The sequence below is a fragment of the Caloenas nicobarica genome, chromosome 10, assembly GCF_036013445.1.
Source record: "Caloenas nicobarica isolate bCalNic1 chromosome 10, bCalNic1.hap1, whole genome shotgun sequence".
Taxonomy (NCBI): Eukaryota; Metazoa; Chordata; class Aves; order Columbiformes; family Columbidae; genus Caloenas; species Caloenas nicobarica.
Genome location: NC_088254.1, coordinates 8,665,851 through 8,679,833, shown reverse-complemented (window position 1 = coordinate 8,679,833; position 13,983 = coordinate 8,665,851). Strand labels below are relative to the sequence as shown.

The 13,983-nt window shown below is 42.1% G+C and overlaps 2 protein-coding genes across 3 annotated transcripts in view; one reads left to right on the top strand and one right to left on the bottom strand.

The window, feature by feature from the left end:
- Positions 1–564: 564 nt before the first annotated feature.
- On the top strand, positions 565–6,502 carry CCNB2 (cyclin B2). Its single transcript, XM_065642120.1, has 9 exons — positions 565–673; positions 2,266–2,394; positions 2,475–2,600; positions 3,019–3,189; positions 3,263–3,421; positions 3,751–3,987; positions 5,066–5,206; positions 5,792–5,902; positions 6,206–6,502. The coding sequence occupies exons 1-9, from the start codon at positions 644–646 to the stop codon at positions 6,308–6,310; spliced, it is 1,209 nt and encodes a 402-aa protein (XP_065498192.1). The 5' UTR covers positions 565–643; the 3' UTR covers positions 6,311–6,502.
- Positions 6,503–6,805: 303 nt separating this feature from the next.
- Positions 6,806–13,983, bottom strand: part of MYO1E (myosin IE) — an 89,167-nt gene continuing 81,989 nt past the window's right edge. Inside the window, exons 26-28 of one of the 2 annotated variants that reach the window (XM_065642118.1) lie at positions 13,779–13,983; positions 9,618–9,787; positions 6,806–9,092 (exon numbers count right to left, since the gene is read on the bottom strand). In XM_065642118.1, the coding sequence (XP_065498190.1) occupies positions 9,016–9,092; positions 9,618–9,787; positions 13,779–13,983 (452 nt within the window). In that variant the 3' untranslated portion in view covers positions 6,806–9,015. Of the gene's footprint in view, positions 9,093–9,617; positions 9,788–10,199; positions 10,408–13,778 lie in introns of those variants that run through there. The other variant, XR_010606763.1, reaches the window with a different exon arrangement.

Here is a 13,983-nt window from a genome sequence, read left to right as displayed (position 1 = left end):
TAGTAGCTCGTTACTGGCTGGCCGGCACGCCTTCCTCGAGTCATATGTGAAGTTGAAAATAAAAGCTGTGACCTGCATCTGCCTGGTTTCCCAGGGTGCAGAGGCTGGAGTTGCTCTTCGGCATGCGGTGAAGCCCCGCGGGCCCCGGTGTGCCCGGGCCTGCCGGCTCGGGGCCGGTTGCCGAGCTGTGGGTCAGTAAGTGCCCCTAAGGAGCCGGGCCCGGCCGCGGCTTCATCCGCCTCCCAACAGCTGAGACGGCCGTGGCCATCGCGTGTTTTCGCGGTAGCCGGCGCAGCCCTCGGTCGGTTCGGTGGTTCTCAAGGTAAAACATCTTGTTTCCTGGCCTTGGGCTCGTCCAAACACGGTGTGAAGCCGCCGCCCTCCCCTGCTGCCCCGCCCCTAACCCGGCCTGGCTTGCCGGAAGGTGTTCTAGCCGTTTCCTGCTTCGGAAGGGCCTGAGAAGGTGGACCAATCGTGCACGTGCATCCTACGAAGCTGCCCAATAGGGAAGCGGGAGCGGTTTTAAAGGGAGGCGCGGCGGCGCGTGGCAGCAGTTGCTGGTGTTGCTCAGGTGGGAGCTGGTCTGTCGGAGTTGCGGGTCTCTCAGAGTTGCGGGTGTCTGCCCCCCCTGCTCCCCGCGCCCATGGCGCTGCCCGTGACACGCCGCGCCGCCGTGAGTGCTGCTTGCGCCGCGGGTCGGGGACGGGAGTCGGTGCGGCGGAAGGGTCGAGCGGGCGAGAGAAGGGAGAGAGCGAGCGGGTGGAGGGGCGAGGGAGCGAGAGAGAGGGGACGAGGCGGGGAGCGGGCGGGCGAGCCGCCGCGGGCCCCGCCGCTCTTTCTTCTCGGGCGGCTGAAGGTGGGGCCGCGGGCCGGAGCGGGCTGTGCCCTGCGCTGGGGGGCGGGTGGCGGCTCTCAGCGCAGTATGCGGTCGGGGGCCTCCTGTGCTTTTGTGGGTGCGGGCAGCGGCCGGAGCGGAGCGGGGGTGAGAGGGGCGGCGGCTGAGGCCGGACTGAGGTTCCCGGGGGCGGTGGTGAGGGGGCGGGCGGTGGTGAGGGGGCGCGCGCTGCCCGCTGCCCCCGGGCTGGCGGCTCGTGCACGGCGCTGCCCCCGGCCCCTCGGCTCCAGCCGGCCCGCGCCGCCCGCCCCGCGGCGTGCGCGCGGAGAAAATGAGAGCCGCTGAACGGGGAGGTGCGGGGACGGAGTACAAGAGAGCTCTTCTGTGTTAAACTGAACTCTATGAGAAACCCTCGAAGCCTGGTGGTTTCTTTGCTGTGCGTAATAAAGGATATTTGGTTTTGCGTGCACAACATAGTTTCTTATCTGCGTGGTGGTACCTGTGTAAGGAAGAAATTGCTGTGTTCAGTGCTGCGGTTTAACCCCAGCTGGCAACTGAGCACCGCATAGCTGCTTGCTCACCTTCCCGGGTGGGCTGAGGGAGAGAGTCAGAAGAATAGAAGTGAGAAAACCTGCGTTTTGAGATAAAGACAGCTTAATAGGTAAAACAAAAGCCACTCACACAAGCAAAGCTAATCAAAGGGTTCATTCGCCACTTCCCATGGGCAGGCAGGTGTTCAGCCATCTCCAGGACAGCCGGGCTCCATCACACCTAATGGTTACTTGGGAAGCCAAGTGCTATCACTCCGAATGTCCCCCCTTTCTCCCTTATTGCTCCCTTAGCTGAGCACGATGTCATATGGTATTGGGTATCTGTCCCTGCTGTGTCCCCTCCCAGCTTCTTCTGCACCCCTGTCCTACTTGCTGGTGGGGTGGTATGAGAAACAGAAAAGACCTTGACTCTGTGTAAGCATTGCTCGGCCATAACTTAAACATCCCTGTATTATCAGCACTGTTTCCTGCACAAATAAAAAACACAGCCCTGTAGTAGCTGCTGTGAAGAAAATTAACTTTATCCTAGCCAAAACTAGCATATGAGAATACTGCTATAGTTAAGTGCATCAATACAATAAATAGCTCAGTAGCAAGTAAGCAGTCTTAAAAAGTCGTCAGTGAGGAATAAAGAGACAGGGTGCATTGCTCTCATCTTGCAACACAGTTTCAGAGAGTACAGTACTGTCTAAAACCTATGCAGAGGAGACTTCTTCCTCTGAGCAGTGTGAATGGGTAGGAAATAAAAACTGGTTGAGTAATGGATAGCGTGCACAGAGGTACACTGGTACAGTGGTGGTAAGTGTATAATGGAGTTAGAGACCAACTTCATTTCATTTTCAGATGCCTGATTCTTAACCTGCAATTTTATTGTTTTAGGTCACTAGAGGGATGGAGAATGCTGTGACTGACCTTAAAAGTAAAGCCAAAACTCACGTTACTGGCAAAAGGGCTGCTTTGGAAGAAATAGGAAATAAAGTTGCAACGAGAGGAACACGTATAGCTAAGGTAAAGCAACATTTGAAATCTATCTATAAGGAAAAGAAGGATTATGAGCTACATACTAATAGTATTTGTTTTCACTTCAGAAAATAGAACCCTCCAAAGCATCCCTGAAGCCTACGGAAGGACCTAGTAAGATGACAAAAGTAACTGTACCGCCTAAACCTCCAGCTGCTGTGAATCAAGCATTCAAAGAAACTGATGTTCCAAAGGTAGGAAGTAATGATACTGTTCTGATTCTTAATTTGTTTTGCAACGTAGAGCTCTAACTTTGTGCTAGTTTATATGTAGATGTACCTCATTTCTCTGCTGATAAAGGGAAATACATTTCCCTGCCCCTGTACTGAGGTTTTGGTTTAATGCGTGTTGTGCTTAAAGACTAACAGAACAGTGGCAGAACTAGCTATTGAAGCTAGATGAAGTTTGTGCTTTAATTGGCAATTACTAGAAGGTCTTGTGATTTTTGTCTGTATGGCCTCTTGGTGAAAGCTTGCCGTGTTAGAATGTAAGCTCAGTTTCAACTTCTTTTATCTTAAGAAATTGTATTGGTAACAGGAAGATTGTGGAAATGAAGGAACATTGCAGCTTAAACAGTAGTTAGATAAATAAGCATTACGATCTGTTCCTTAGGTTCTGTCTCCCGTCCCTATGGATGTATCTATGCAAGAGGAGGATTTGTGCCAAGCCTTCTCTGATGTATTGCTCAACAATATAGAAGACATTGATGCTGAGGATGGGGGGAATCCCCAGCTGTGTAGTGACTATGTAAAAGATATCTACCTGTATCTGAAGGAGCTTGAGGTATGGCATACTGCCTCTGCGCTTCTGCAGCATAGTGTTAATCTTGTTGCTCACACAACTCTTTCTCCAACAGTTGCAGCAATCGATCCGCCCACATTACCTTGACGGGAAGACCCTCAATGGGCGTATGCGTGCAATTTTAGTTGACTGGCTTGTCCAGGTCCACTCAAGATTCCAGCTTTTGCAGGAAACGCTGTATATGTGTGTTGCAGTTATGGATCGCTTCTTACAGGTAAGAAATATGTTTTTCAACTCATGTTTGGATGAGGCTTGTTCAAAGACTATGCTTTTAAAGGAGTTTAGAATTTATCCTTGTTTATAAATCTAAGAACTACGAAATGTGCTCTTTGTGTAGTCTCTGTATAATGTATCATCTTAACTCTGAGGCCATAGTCCTCTTTGAGCCTGTCATTATAGAGACACTTCTGACTTGAAGTAGAAAATTTCATTTATGTTAAAAAAATGAGCACTGTCATAATGGTATTTTAAACTGATTCATTAGAATATGTTTATCTAGAGTTTGACATTTTGGGGTCTGTTTTTTAAACTCCTATATTGCAGAGTCACCCAGTACCTCGTAAGAGGCTTCAGCTGGTAGGTGTAACAGCACTGCTTCTGGCTTCTAAATATGAAGAGCTCTTCTGTCCTACTGTAGCAGACTTGGTTTACATTACTGACAATTCCTATACCGGTGATGAAGTTAAAGAAATGGAGATTGTGATGCTTAAAGGGTTAAACTTCGATTTGGGACGACCTCTTCCGATTCACTTTTTAAGAAGAGCATCGAAAGCTGGAGAGGTGGGTACTTGTTCTCATTATCTAGAACTTTACCGTATGCGTAAAGTGTTATCAGGAATGCTTCTGGCATTTTTATTGTATGATCTTACTTGCTTTCTGCTTATACACGGGATCAAGAAATACAGGGTGTTTCAAAAAGATGGACCCAATTTGAAATGGCTATATCTCTGCAACCACAAACCGCCCATGAATGAAACTCTTACAGCCTGTACAGCAGGTGAACATAGAGCATTTATGAAAGGTTACTAAAACCTGATAACTCATTAAACCATTTGTAAATTTTTGTGTAATTGTAACGTGTTTGGTCCGTCATTTTGAAACGCCCTATATTCAGCTATGAAGCTCCACCATGTGGAGTAACATGACAATATCACTGTGGCAGCCAGTAGCAGTTCACATTTGTATTTACTGGGGCTTGTGTTCAGTCCTAGCGGTGGTAATTTTACTGTTAGAGTAAACTAAACATACCTGGAGCAGAACCCTTGCTTTTAAAGTCATCTTTTGGATATCAGGGTATTCCCTAGTAAAAGGGGAGCAGTGTTGCACTTTTTCATAATTTTTGGATGCAAATACTGTATTATTTAAGAATCAAAATATACGCTTTCTCTTTGACTTGGCCCTTTTTTTCCCACCTCAGTTGTTACGCTTGAGTGAACTGCCTGTGCTTGAAGCGGGCTTCAGTTTCCGCAACAGACCACTAGGTGACTCTTGAAGTTAGCTGACTGCTTTAATAAGGATCTCCTGAAGTCATTTTACACTTTTCCCCTCCCCCTAGTGCATTACAGAGGTAGCACTTCTATCCCTAGTTGGGCACAGCAGTGCCTGATACTGCAGTTTTCTGTAAAATCCCTTGCTTGACATTTGTGTTTAAATCCCAAATGGCTGCTAAACTAGTCTGGTTTGGGCTCTGGTCTCGATTTTGAGATGAGTGCTTGTTAAAGAGTATGGTCCCTAGACTTTAATAAAGAGTTGTTTGGCTATTTTTGTTTTGTCAGTTAATAAATACAATAAACAATGCTGAATTATTATGATACAGTGAGGTGAAACTTTGTGGATTAACAAACTCTCAATCTGGTAGGCTGACGCTAAGCAACATACACTAGCAAAATACCTAATGGAGCTGACGCTGACAGACTATGACATGGTTCACCATCGTCCTTCAGAGGTTGCAGCTGCTGCAATATGCTTGTCCCAAAAGCTTCTGGGACATAATGAATGGGTAAGTATATTAATCAAACTTGTTGTTAGGAGGTTTTTTCCTTCAGTCAATTGAATTGAACTGTTAAAACAACTACTTTTGAAAATTGTATTTAGGTCTGTAATAATACTGGTGATCAAGTGACAGTTGGAGAGAGCCTGATGCATTGTCGTATGTAGAAATACCACTAAAATCTTATTAACTCTTTCTATGTGAACATTGTTATAAAAGGATTTTTCTCCCTAAAATATTGAGTTACAGAAGGCCACACTGTAAATAACTGTAGATTTTCATAATTCTCACATTACACATAGAATAATGAAATCACAGACCGTGAATAGTGAATTGTAATTCAACTAGTAGTTGCTCTTGCAAGGGTTGCTTTTTTTATCCTCTGTGCAATGTAGAAATGTGGTTCTTGGCTCTGGTGTGTCCAGACTTCTATTACACACCAGAAGTTATTCTGGATCTGTCACCTGAACTGACAGTATTACAGTTGTAGCACTCAGGGCTAGTGCCTGAAGCTTAGGGCATGTGCTGCTTGAAGTGATTGTGCTTGAGCAGTGATCCCCACTCCATCTCAAATTTCTTACTATTATGCTGCAGGGTACAAAGCAGCAGTACTACACTGGGTATACAGAAGACAGTCTTGTGATGACTATGAAACATATGGCCAAGAATGTGGTCAAAGTAAATGAGAAACTAACAAAATACACAGTAAGTATAACTACCTAAATATTCTTTTTGATGTTTTAGAAATACTGTTCTTGCATATTGTGGCTCCTTTAGGTAAATGTTCTGTATGCTCTGTTAAAGCATATGCTGTTCTGACAAGCCTGTGAGAGAACATTGCTTTAGTACTAAAAAACATTTTAGACAGACTGTGCTCCTGCTACTTTGCAAGCTGGTTCACTTCTAACCCTGCTTGTTTTCCAGGCAGTCAGACTAACTGACCCCAAATTATCCGCCTGAACTTAAAAATACTCTGTGTAAATCTTTTGTAACGCTGTTCCTCTACAGGCTATAAAGAACAAGTATGCAAGTAGCAAACTACTGAGGATCAGCACAATCCCTCAACTGCGCGGCGGGATAATCGAAGACCTGGCTTCATCACTCTTATCGTAACCTTAGGCAGCCAAGTCCTAATGGTATATGCACTTCATCCTCATATGCTTGTTGAGGCAAAACTACTGCTCTTTGTACATAGCATTCCAGCCTTACCACAGACTCTTCAGACTCAGAAGGTGAAATTTTAAACTTGCTTTGTAATTCAAGTCTCTACCTAAAAATAAAGCTCCTTTTTTTTTAAGGAAAAATAAGGAAAAAAAAAAAAAAAAGAAAAAAGAAAAATAAAATTAAAAAATAGTAGTACTGTGTGAATCTTAAAGGCAACTGCTTAGACATGTCTGCAATCTAATGTCAGAGCTGGACATTTGACTAAATAGGTGATTGATACAATTTGCAGTGAGATGTGGATGATTATTCTCAGTGGTTGTTTCTGATGAAAATCTCAAGGCTTTATACTGAGTTATTTTAGTAACTTAAGAAAGCGCAGGCAGACAGTTTGTATTTTATTGGTGTACCTTAAAGGACACAAAATACATACTTATATCAGCGCCTTGTCCCAAAGAAGTATACAGGAATTTCTTTTGTAGTTTGCCTTCAAGTTTGGGGTGAATGGGCTGGCTGTGACAGATATTAGCCTTGTACATCTTTGCATTTAGGTGAACGCAGGACAATGTGTTCTCTATCTTTGTGTACCTAAACAAAGGGCGCTAAGAAAATTGTAAGTCTCCTGTGATGCTAACCATTGTATGCAGGGGATGTAGGTGTGGAACTATAGGGATGAGATCTTTCGAACCATCTCAGCTCTTAAAACCTGTTCCACTTCTTGGACAAAATAACACATAGCTTCTCATTGCCTGTTCACTCACACACACCCCAAAAATAAATCTCTCTACTTGGGAGAATAACTTCAAAGCCACCATAAGCAGATTCTTCCTTATCACTTAACATTTTGATTTCCTTTGTTTCTAATAAACATTGTTACCTGTATGCTCAAGGAATGCAAGCATGTAAGTAATGTGACTTTACTGCCTCAATACTTCATTTGAGCCTATTTGTTAACTTAGAGAAAAACCTAAGGGTCTGTAACTTAACTTAGTCCTGTGTAAGTAATGTTATACTGAACTCATTACCTCCCTTCCCTCTGTCTCCTCTTCATGGGTGTGCTTGCCCTGATGTAGAAGGCAAGATCCAATACTACAAAATTGGCCTAGACCTCAGTGCTCCCTCTGTGGGAAGGATGTTGAAGCTCCTGGTTTTTATCTTCTCAAGCAGGAGACTTTTCTCTCCCATAGGATGAGTAAGCCTAGCACTTACTGTAAATGGTCTCTTGAGAAACATGCTTGATCCCTTTTTTATCATCCCCCTCCTCCCCTCGGATTGAGGCCCTAGTTTCTAGCTTTCTGGAACAGCTGCTACAGTCAGTCATCTCTTAATGGAGATGGAGTTTAAGTGTGTCTAAGTTAGGCTTAGGAGAGGATTCAAGACTTTTAGATGGATCTTCAAGCTTATACAATTTCTTAATATCAACATATGCAGGGTTTATGGGGTTTTTTAACTGCTCTTAACAAGAAAAGATGTAATACACAACACTTCAGCTGGGCACAGTGAAAATGGTTTGGTTTGCAGCAAAGTGATTCTTTTTCTTTTGACATGAGTGCGGTAAAATCCAACAGACATTGTTGTGAAAGGATCTTTTAGTATACATAACTGAAAACAAACTGCGCAGAGAACAGACCTGTTCAGCTAACTGCTTCTTGTGTTTTATTTTATGGAGGTTCAGAAGGCAAAGCATGAATGCTGATAAACTGTATGGCAAGCAACAGCCACTCTGGTGTGGGAGGCAGTCAGACTTAAGCAGTAACACTTTTGCCATTTAAAAGGAGTAGTGCGTATCTGTAAGTACCTGGCATAAAAATTCTAGTAGAACTACTTCATGAATAAGAACAGTGGAATACTACATTATACATTCATACATGTTTCTATCATGTTCAGTTTTTATATACAGTATATGATCTGCTTCTATAAATGTACAGCTCTGCATAAAGACACTTCTTATAACAGGTAGAGCATTAAACATAAATCCAACATGGGCCAGCCACATTATAACATAAATCTTGAAGAAGGCAACATTGTTTAGCATACAGCATTACGTGGTTTTCTGTTTTAACTTATTACAGTGTCTGTTGGAGCCCCTAAACACTTCAGCAAACATAAACCAGTTCCATTACAACTCTGGACAGAGTTACTTAAATATACCTTTACAGTAGGGTTTTAGATGGTAATATCCCAAATGCGCCTAAATCTTTTTGACACGTAGCAGCATACTTAACGTGTTCCCCAGAATTATCTTCATTGGAGGAAATAAATGTGCATTTAACATTATCTTCAGTACATAATTAAAAAGGTTACTGATATTCAGCTGAAGGCACTTATTAAATACACCCCTTTCAAAGTCCCTGGTCCCAGACTGCAAAGCACCTTTCTGTTTCAGGAAGATAGTAGCTTTGAATATTCCTTACTTACTAGGTGTTAAAACCGGGTTTTAAATATAATAAATAATTGGTAGTATGTCCATTGCTGTGTGCTTCTGAGACAAAAGATCAAAGTCTGTACTGTGGGTAGTTTTCTTCCTGCTCATATACAACTTTACTGGTGAATATACTGCTGAGAATAGCAGATCTCGAACAGCGTCCAGATGGCAAAGGAAAACATCTTGAACCACTGGTAACCTCATGCAGAATTTTTCTTTGCCTGACAGTCTTTTAAATCTTGGTGACATAATTGTTTGGAAACAGACCTTGTTTCCCTCGTAGTCTTCCTGTCCACCAGCCAGAAGGATCTAGTGACAAAGAAAGCAAAGTAAGTAGTGAAGTTCTGTAAATCTTTTTGTGTACTTTTTTGAGACAGCCTTGTGAAGCTGTTTGACATGGTAAAAAAAGCCTCTTGTGAAGGACTGAGGAGAAATGATTTGGAGAACATGAGCTTGTTGATCTTTTGGTAATGTCCCTGTGCCTTATGAGGTTGCTTTGGAGACCCAAAGAGTTGGAACTGCTTTATTAGTTTTTGGTTCTTGTGCTATAACTGTGTTTTAGGCCTATTTTCCACCAGAGCCAGTGATAGAATTGCTCTCTAATTAAATTTATAGATCTGCAGTACTAAGTAACACATAAGTGATCTGTCTCTGACATGCTGTTAGGTGAACAGGTTTGACTGATGTGGTTGTGGAAACTTCTCTGCTCCTTGGACTATCATAGAAATTTGCAAGTGTAATGAGGGAAGATAACTGTGGGGTGGCTCAAAAAGCCATGCCTTACGACAGTGTACCTTCAAGATTAGTACTAAAGTAACAAAACCGTTTACATACCTTCTTTAATTATATCAATCACGTCATTGGCATTAAAGCTAAGTTCATCTGTGTCCTGAGCATCATATGCGTACAGTGCCCTGCACTGTGGTACCTGAGGCTTAGGTTTTGGCTGTGGTTTAGGCCTTCCTCCAGCTGGTGGGGGGCGGTTTGTTGTCTGCCTGCGAACACTAATGGGAGAAAAAATGTTAATGTGCTTCAAAGGTTATGACTTAAACCTAAGCTTTATCAACCCCTCTGGCCTAGTGGATTGATTTTAAAGCATATGACTGAACAAGGGGAAAAAATATTCTCTTAAATGTCACAGCAATTCAAAATAGCAATGTAAGACTTCTCTGTGAAAGGCAAAGTTGCCATTTCTTTCCTACTGAAATGAATTATTAGGTATTTCCAAGCAGCAGTTCAAATGCATAGGAAAAGACATTTTAGTGTTCAGGGTGGAATGTAAACAAATGTGCACATGCAATTCATGCATATCTTGACATCTGCACAGCTGATCTGTCTCTCCCCGTGCCCCAACTTCAACAGGGATTTAGTTTGCAATATTAAAAACAGTTCTAGCTCACAGGCTTGCTACTTTACCATTCTTGTGACTAAGCTGTAAGAGAGACTGCATCTCTTTTAAGGTGCCTCAGATTCCAGGGCCGTCTATGGACTTGTTCTGTTCTAGTCAACTCTGAAGCAGCAGGGGAGATGCTGCACAAACTCTGTCACAGCTGTGACCACTCCAAAGATTAGGAAGGGGAAAGAGGGAAGAAATGCATTTTGCCAGCTCATCAGCTAATAAAGGCTGGAAGAGAGAACAGGTATTAGATGCAACACGTCAATTTAAAATTTATAATAAATGAATGTGCTGAATGACTAAAAATGTGGTGATGTGGAGGAGACTGATCATGTCAGGTAATGTCATGATAAATGTTACACAGCTCTGGCAGAAAAGGTTTATAGTTACTTTCACAAAGTCCGGCACTTAATTTTTTTTAAGTATGTCTCTGTCTAGTTCTAAGTTTGTGTAGTGAACTGCACCAGAAAATGAGCTTTGAAGTATGGGTTAACAACATTTCAGTTCTAAATTTGTCTACTGGGAGAAACTATTTTCTCCTGTTTTTGAGCATGTATTGACTTTGCTTTGGGATAGGACACATTGTGAAACCTAGACCTAGGTATGGAAATGAAAGAATTCAGAGCAAGTCTTAAAAAAGAGCCTTGTTTTTCTGCAACCACAGTAGAACAAGAACATCTTAAATAAGATGGTTTGCTGGTGAGAGCATGATGTTTTTAAACTCAGGCTTGTATTGGATCGTTAGTGATGGCTAGAAATTAAAGCTGTGATAGTACCAGTGCATCCTGCTCAGCAGCTTTGCTAAAAATAAAGCCAGTTCTAACCCTTAAAAATTATATCTAGAATGGCTGTTTTGAAATACTAAAGTCACAGCTTTTCTAGCTTACTCCTTGTGTACAAAGAAAACTAGAATTTTCCCTTTTGAAAAAGAACTGTCACAGATAATACTTACTGAAACCAACTACTGAGTATAGTAATACTTTCTTTTTAGTACGTTAATAAAGGCTCTCATCCTCCTTAGGAAGACTGCCTTGCAAATGTCACTTTGTACAAGTACTTCCTTTGGCCTGTTACTGCTGTAAAACTCCTCTAGGATGTTTGTTTTTCATAGTGGTAAATGTATTGGAGAAACTTGCAGATAGCGATGCTGGGAATGGTACTAAACAGGCAGAATCCCTCAGGTGTGGGGCGTACCTGCCTCCTCTGACTCTTTTCTGGCTTTGGGAATTGAGCTACTTGAAAAACAATCCTCTACCTTGGCTAGAATAGTCAGTCAGGTTTGCTCAGTCTCTGTAATGCACTTGTGCTGCGCTTGCAACAGGAACCAAAGGCAAAAGCAGGCAGGGCCGAGCCAGCTTGTGCAGTGCGCCCTGTGCTGGTGGGGAGGGTGGTGTCATCGTCCCCCTCCCATTTACCCCAAGAAAATTATCCTAGCTCTGCCTTTGCAACAGCTGTTCACAGAAGTTCTGCTTACAAAGTGATACTGTTGATAGTGTTGCAATATGCTCTTTTGTGTGGAAACGAGGTTATAAAACAGCCCTAGAAACATCTACTGAGCTACGGCTCAGTAACAGTACTGGTAAGGACAAGAACTGTGTCATATTAATACTATGGTGATTACAAATTGGTCTTTTGACTGTGTGCTCAGAATATGGTATTAGTAGTATTAACAAAGCATTGAATATGCTCTGTCAGAATACTCAAATTCCTAGACTAACCCATCACTTTCTGGTCACACAGATGTAAAATCAAATTATTACCTACTTGTTTCAATGCCCACCTGAAATTATCCTACTTGTAAAGCACTTTATACCATTTCTGACCAAAATACTATTTTACACTTTAGGAAACTCCATTCAGAGAACTTGTGGGTTGTACCAGACAGGCAACAACTCATATATTAGAATTTTAAGGTCTAAGAAATTACTTTGCCAGGCCCTTTTTTGAGATGATCCCTTACCTTACGCAGTAGCATCCATATTGCTACTGCATGTTGCCTTCAGCTATGGCTTTCTTTGACAGAATAAAAACCAAACCCGCAACAAAACAAACCAAATAACCCTAACTCCCCAACACCCTCTTCCCTCCCCACCTCTGTCCTCAGAATCATAAGCTATGTTACTCTTTCGTCTTAAGGCATCCTAGAGAGAAGCTTGACTTCCACAAAATCCATCCAGAGGGGAGCAATTGACACCTGTTCCCTACTTGTTCTTGTTGCAATTACTGCTGTGGCTGTTTGTAATTTTTTCTTTACCAGTCTTGAAGAGTTACCAGCAGGAAAAGTCAAAATGTCCTTTTGGGTGTCCCCTCAATATTATTTGGACAGTGATACAAGAATGATGGCTTTTTCAACATACACAGGACTTTCCTACTTAACAAGGAGGTATTTATCATGTATGTTTACTTGAAGAGCTGCGGACTATAGAATTATATTTGCATTAGCCATTACTATACAAAGTTATTACACTGTACCACAGTGGATTTTCATTCTATGTGCTAATGTAAATTTCCTTGTTGATTTAATGTGCTCTTGGACAACCAGCTGTTACTAATAGAGTAATTTCTCTGAGACTTGGTTACATCAGAATTAAATCACACAAATAGGAAGTCATCAGCAAGGAGAAACACAAACTGCTTATTTAAGACCAGAATATTTCTTTTTTTTTCTTTTTTTCTTTTTTTTTGCTGGAATTGTGGAATAGAAAGCAGTCTTTGACAATTAAGTGGCACTCAAATTCCACTATAGTAAAGCTCCACTAACGTTCTACAAGACAGTGGAATATAAGGGCTGAGTTAAAGTAGAAACTGTTCAGTCATTCAAAAACTTAGAATTTTATAAGGCCTTTAACACTCTGGAGCACTAGAGTCCCATAAATATTTGACAGAAGACTGCATGTTTTCCAGAACTCAGAGCTGTTTTGCCTCCTTCTGGATTTTCAGTCAAGATCTGAAGCAGCTGGTTTCAGAGTTGAGAACAACTTGTTCTGCTTTACTAAGTCCCTGATTTCTTGGTTCTGTCTTTGCTACTTCTGGTGATTGTTTTGATGCTTTTGACTCTTGGCGATTGGGAAACACCTAGTTATAACAGACCCACCCACCCCCAAATCTTGTAGGATTGTCATAGTAACATATTCTGGAAGGCTGCATCTTAGAAGTCCAAATGATGCTGAAATAATCTTGACTGTCACACTGCCAAGCCTTTTTCCTAAAAAGAAGTACAAGTCTGGCATAGCAGTTCAGAGTCAAAACTACAACAAAAGGACTATTAGCCAGCATTTCTGGGCATTTCAGTTGCCATGAAGTACCACATCTACTGTTTATGATCTGTAAACCAGAAGTGTCTTAAAAACCTTAAGTAAAAGGTACAATGCAGATTTAAGATATTAAACTAGAACTGGTTCACCTTCATTCCTAAAGGCCTACAATAGAATATGTGTTTTGAAATCCTATGGAAGATGATGATACCTTTGAGCACAGCTCAGTAGCACAATCTGGTCATCTGTACACAACGTTAAGTTTATCAGTCAGGAACAGTTTGAATGTGTGAGGCTATTTACAAAAATTGGCCCTTTCTTCTCAGATTTAATGTAAAATCTTACCCGGCTGCTCCTTGGTCAGGTACTTTAAGAAAATCCAAGCTTTCTGGTTGCTGTGAAATCTTGATTGAGCCTCCTGAAAGTTGCCGTGGTAAAGTTGGTCGTGTCATATTTGTGTACAGGTTTTTCTGATTGGCCTGTTGATTTCCTGGGCCATGAGGAAGTTGTACAAACTGTGGGGGATTTATTACTCCATTTTGCTGCTGAC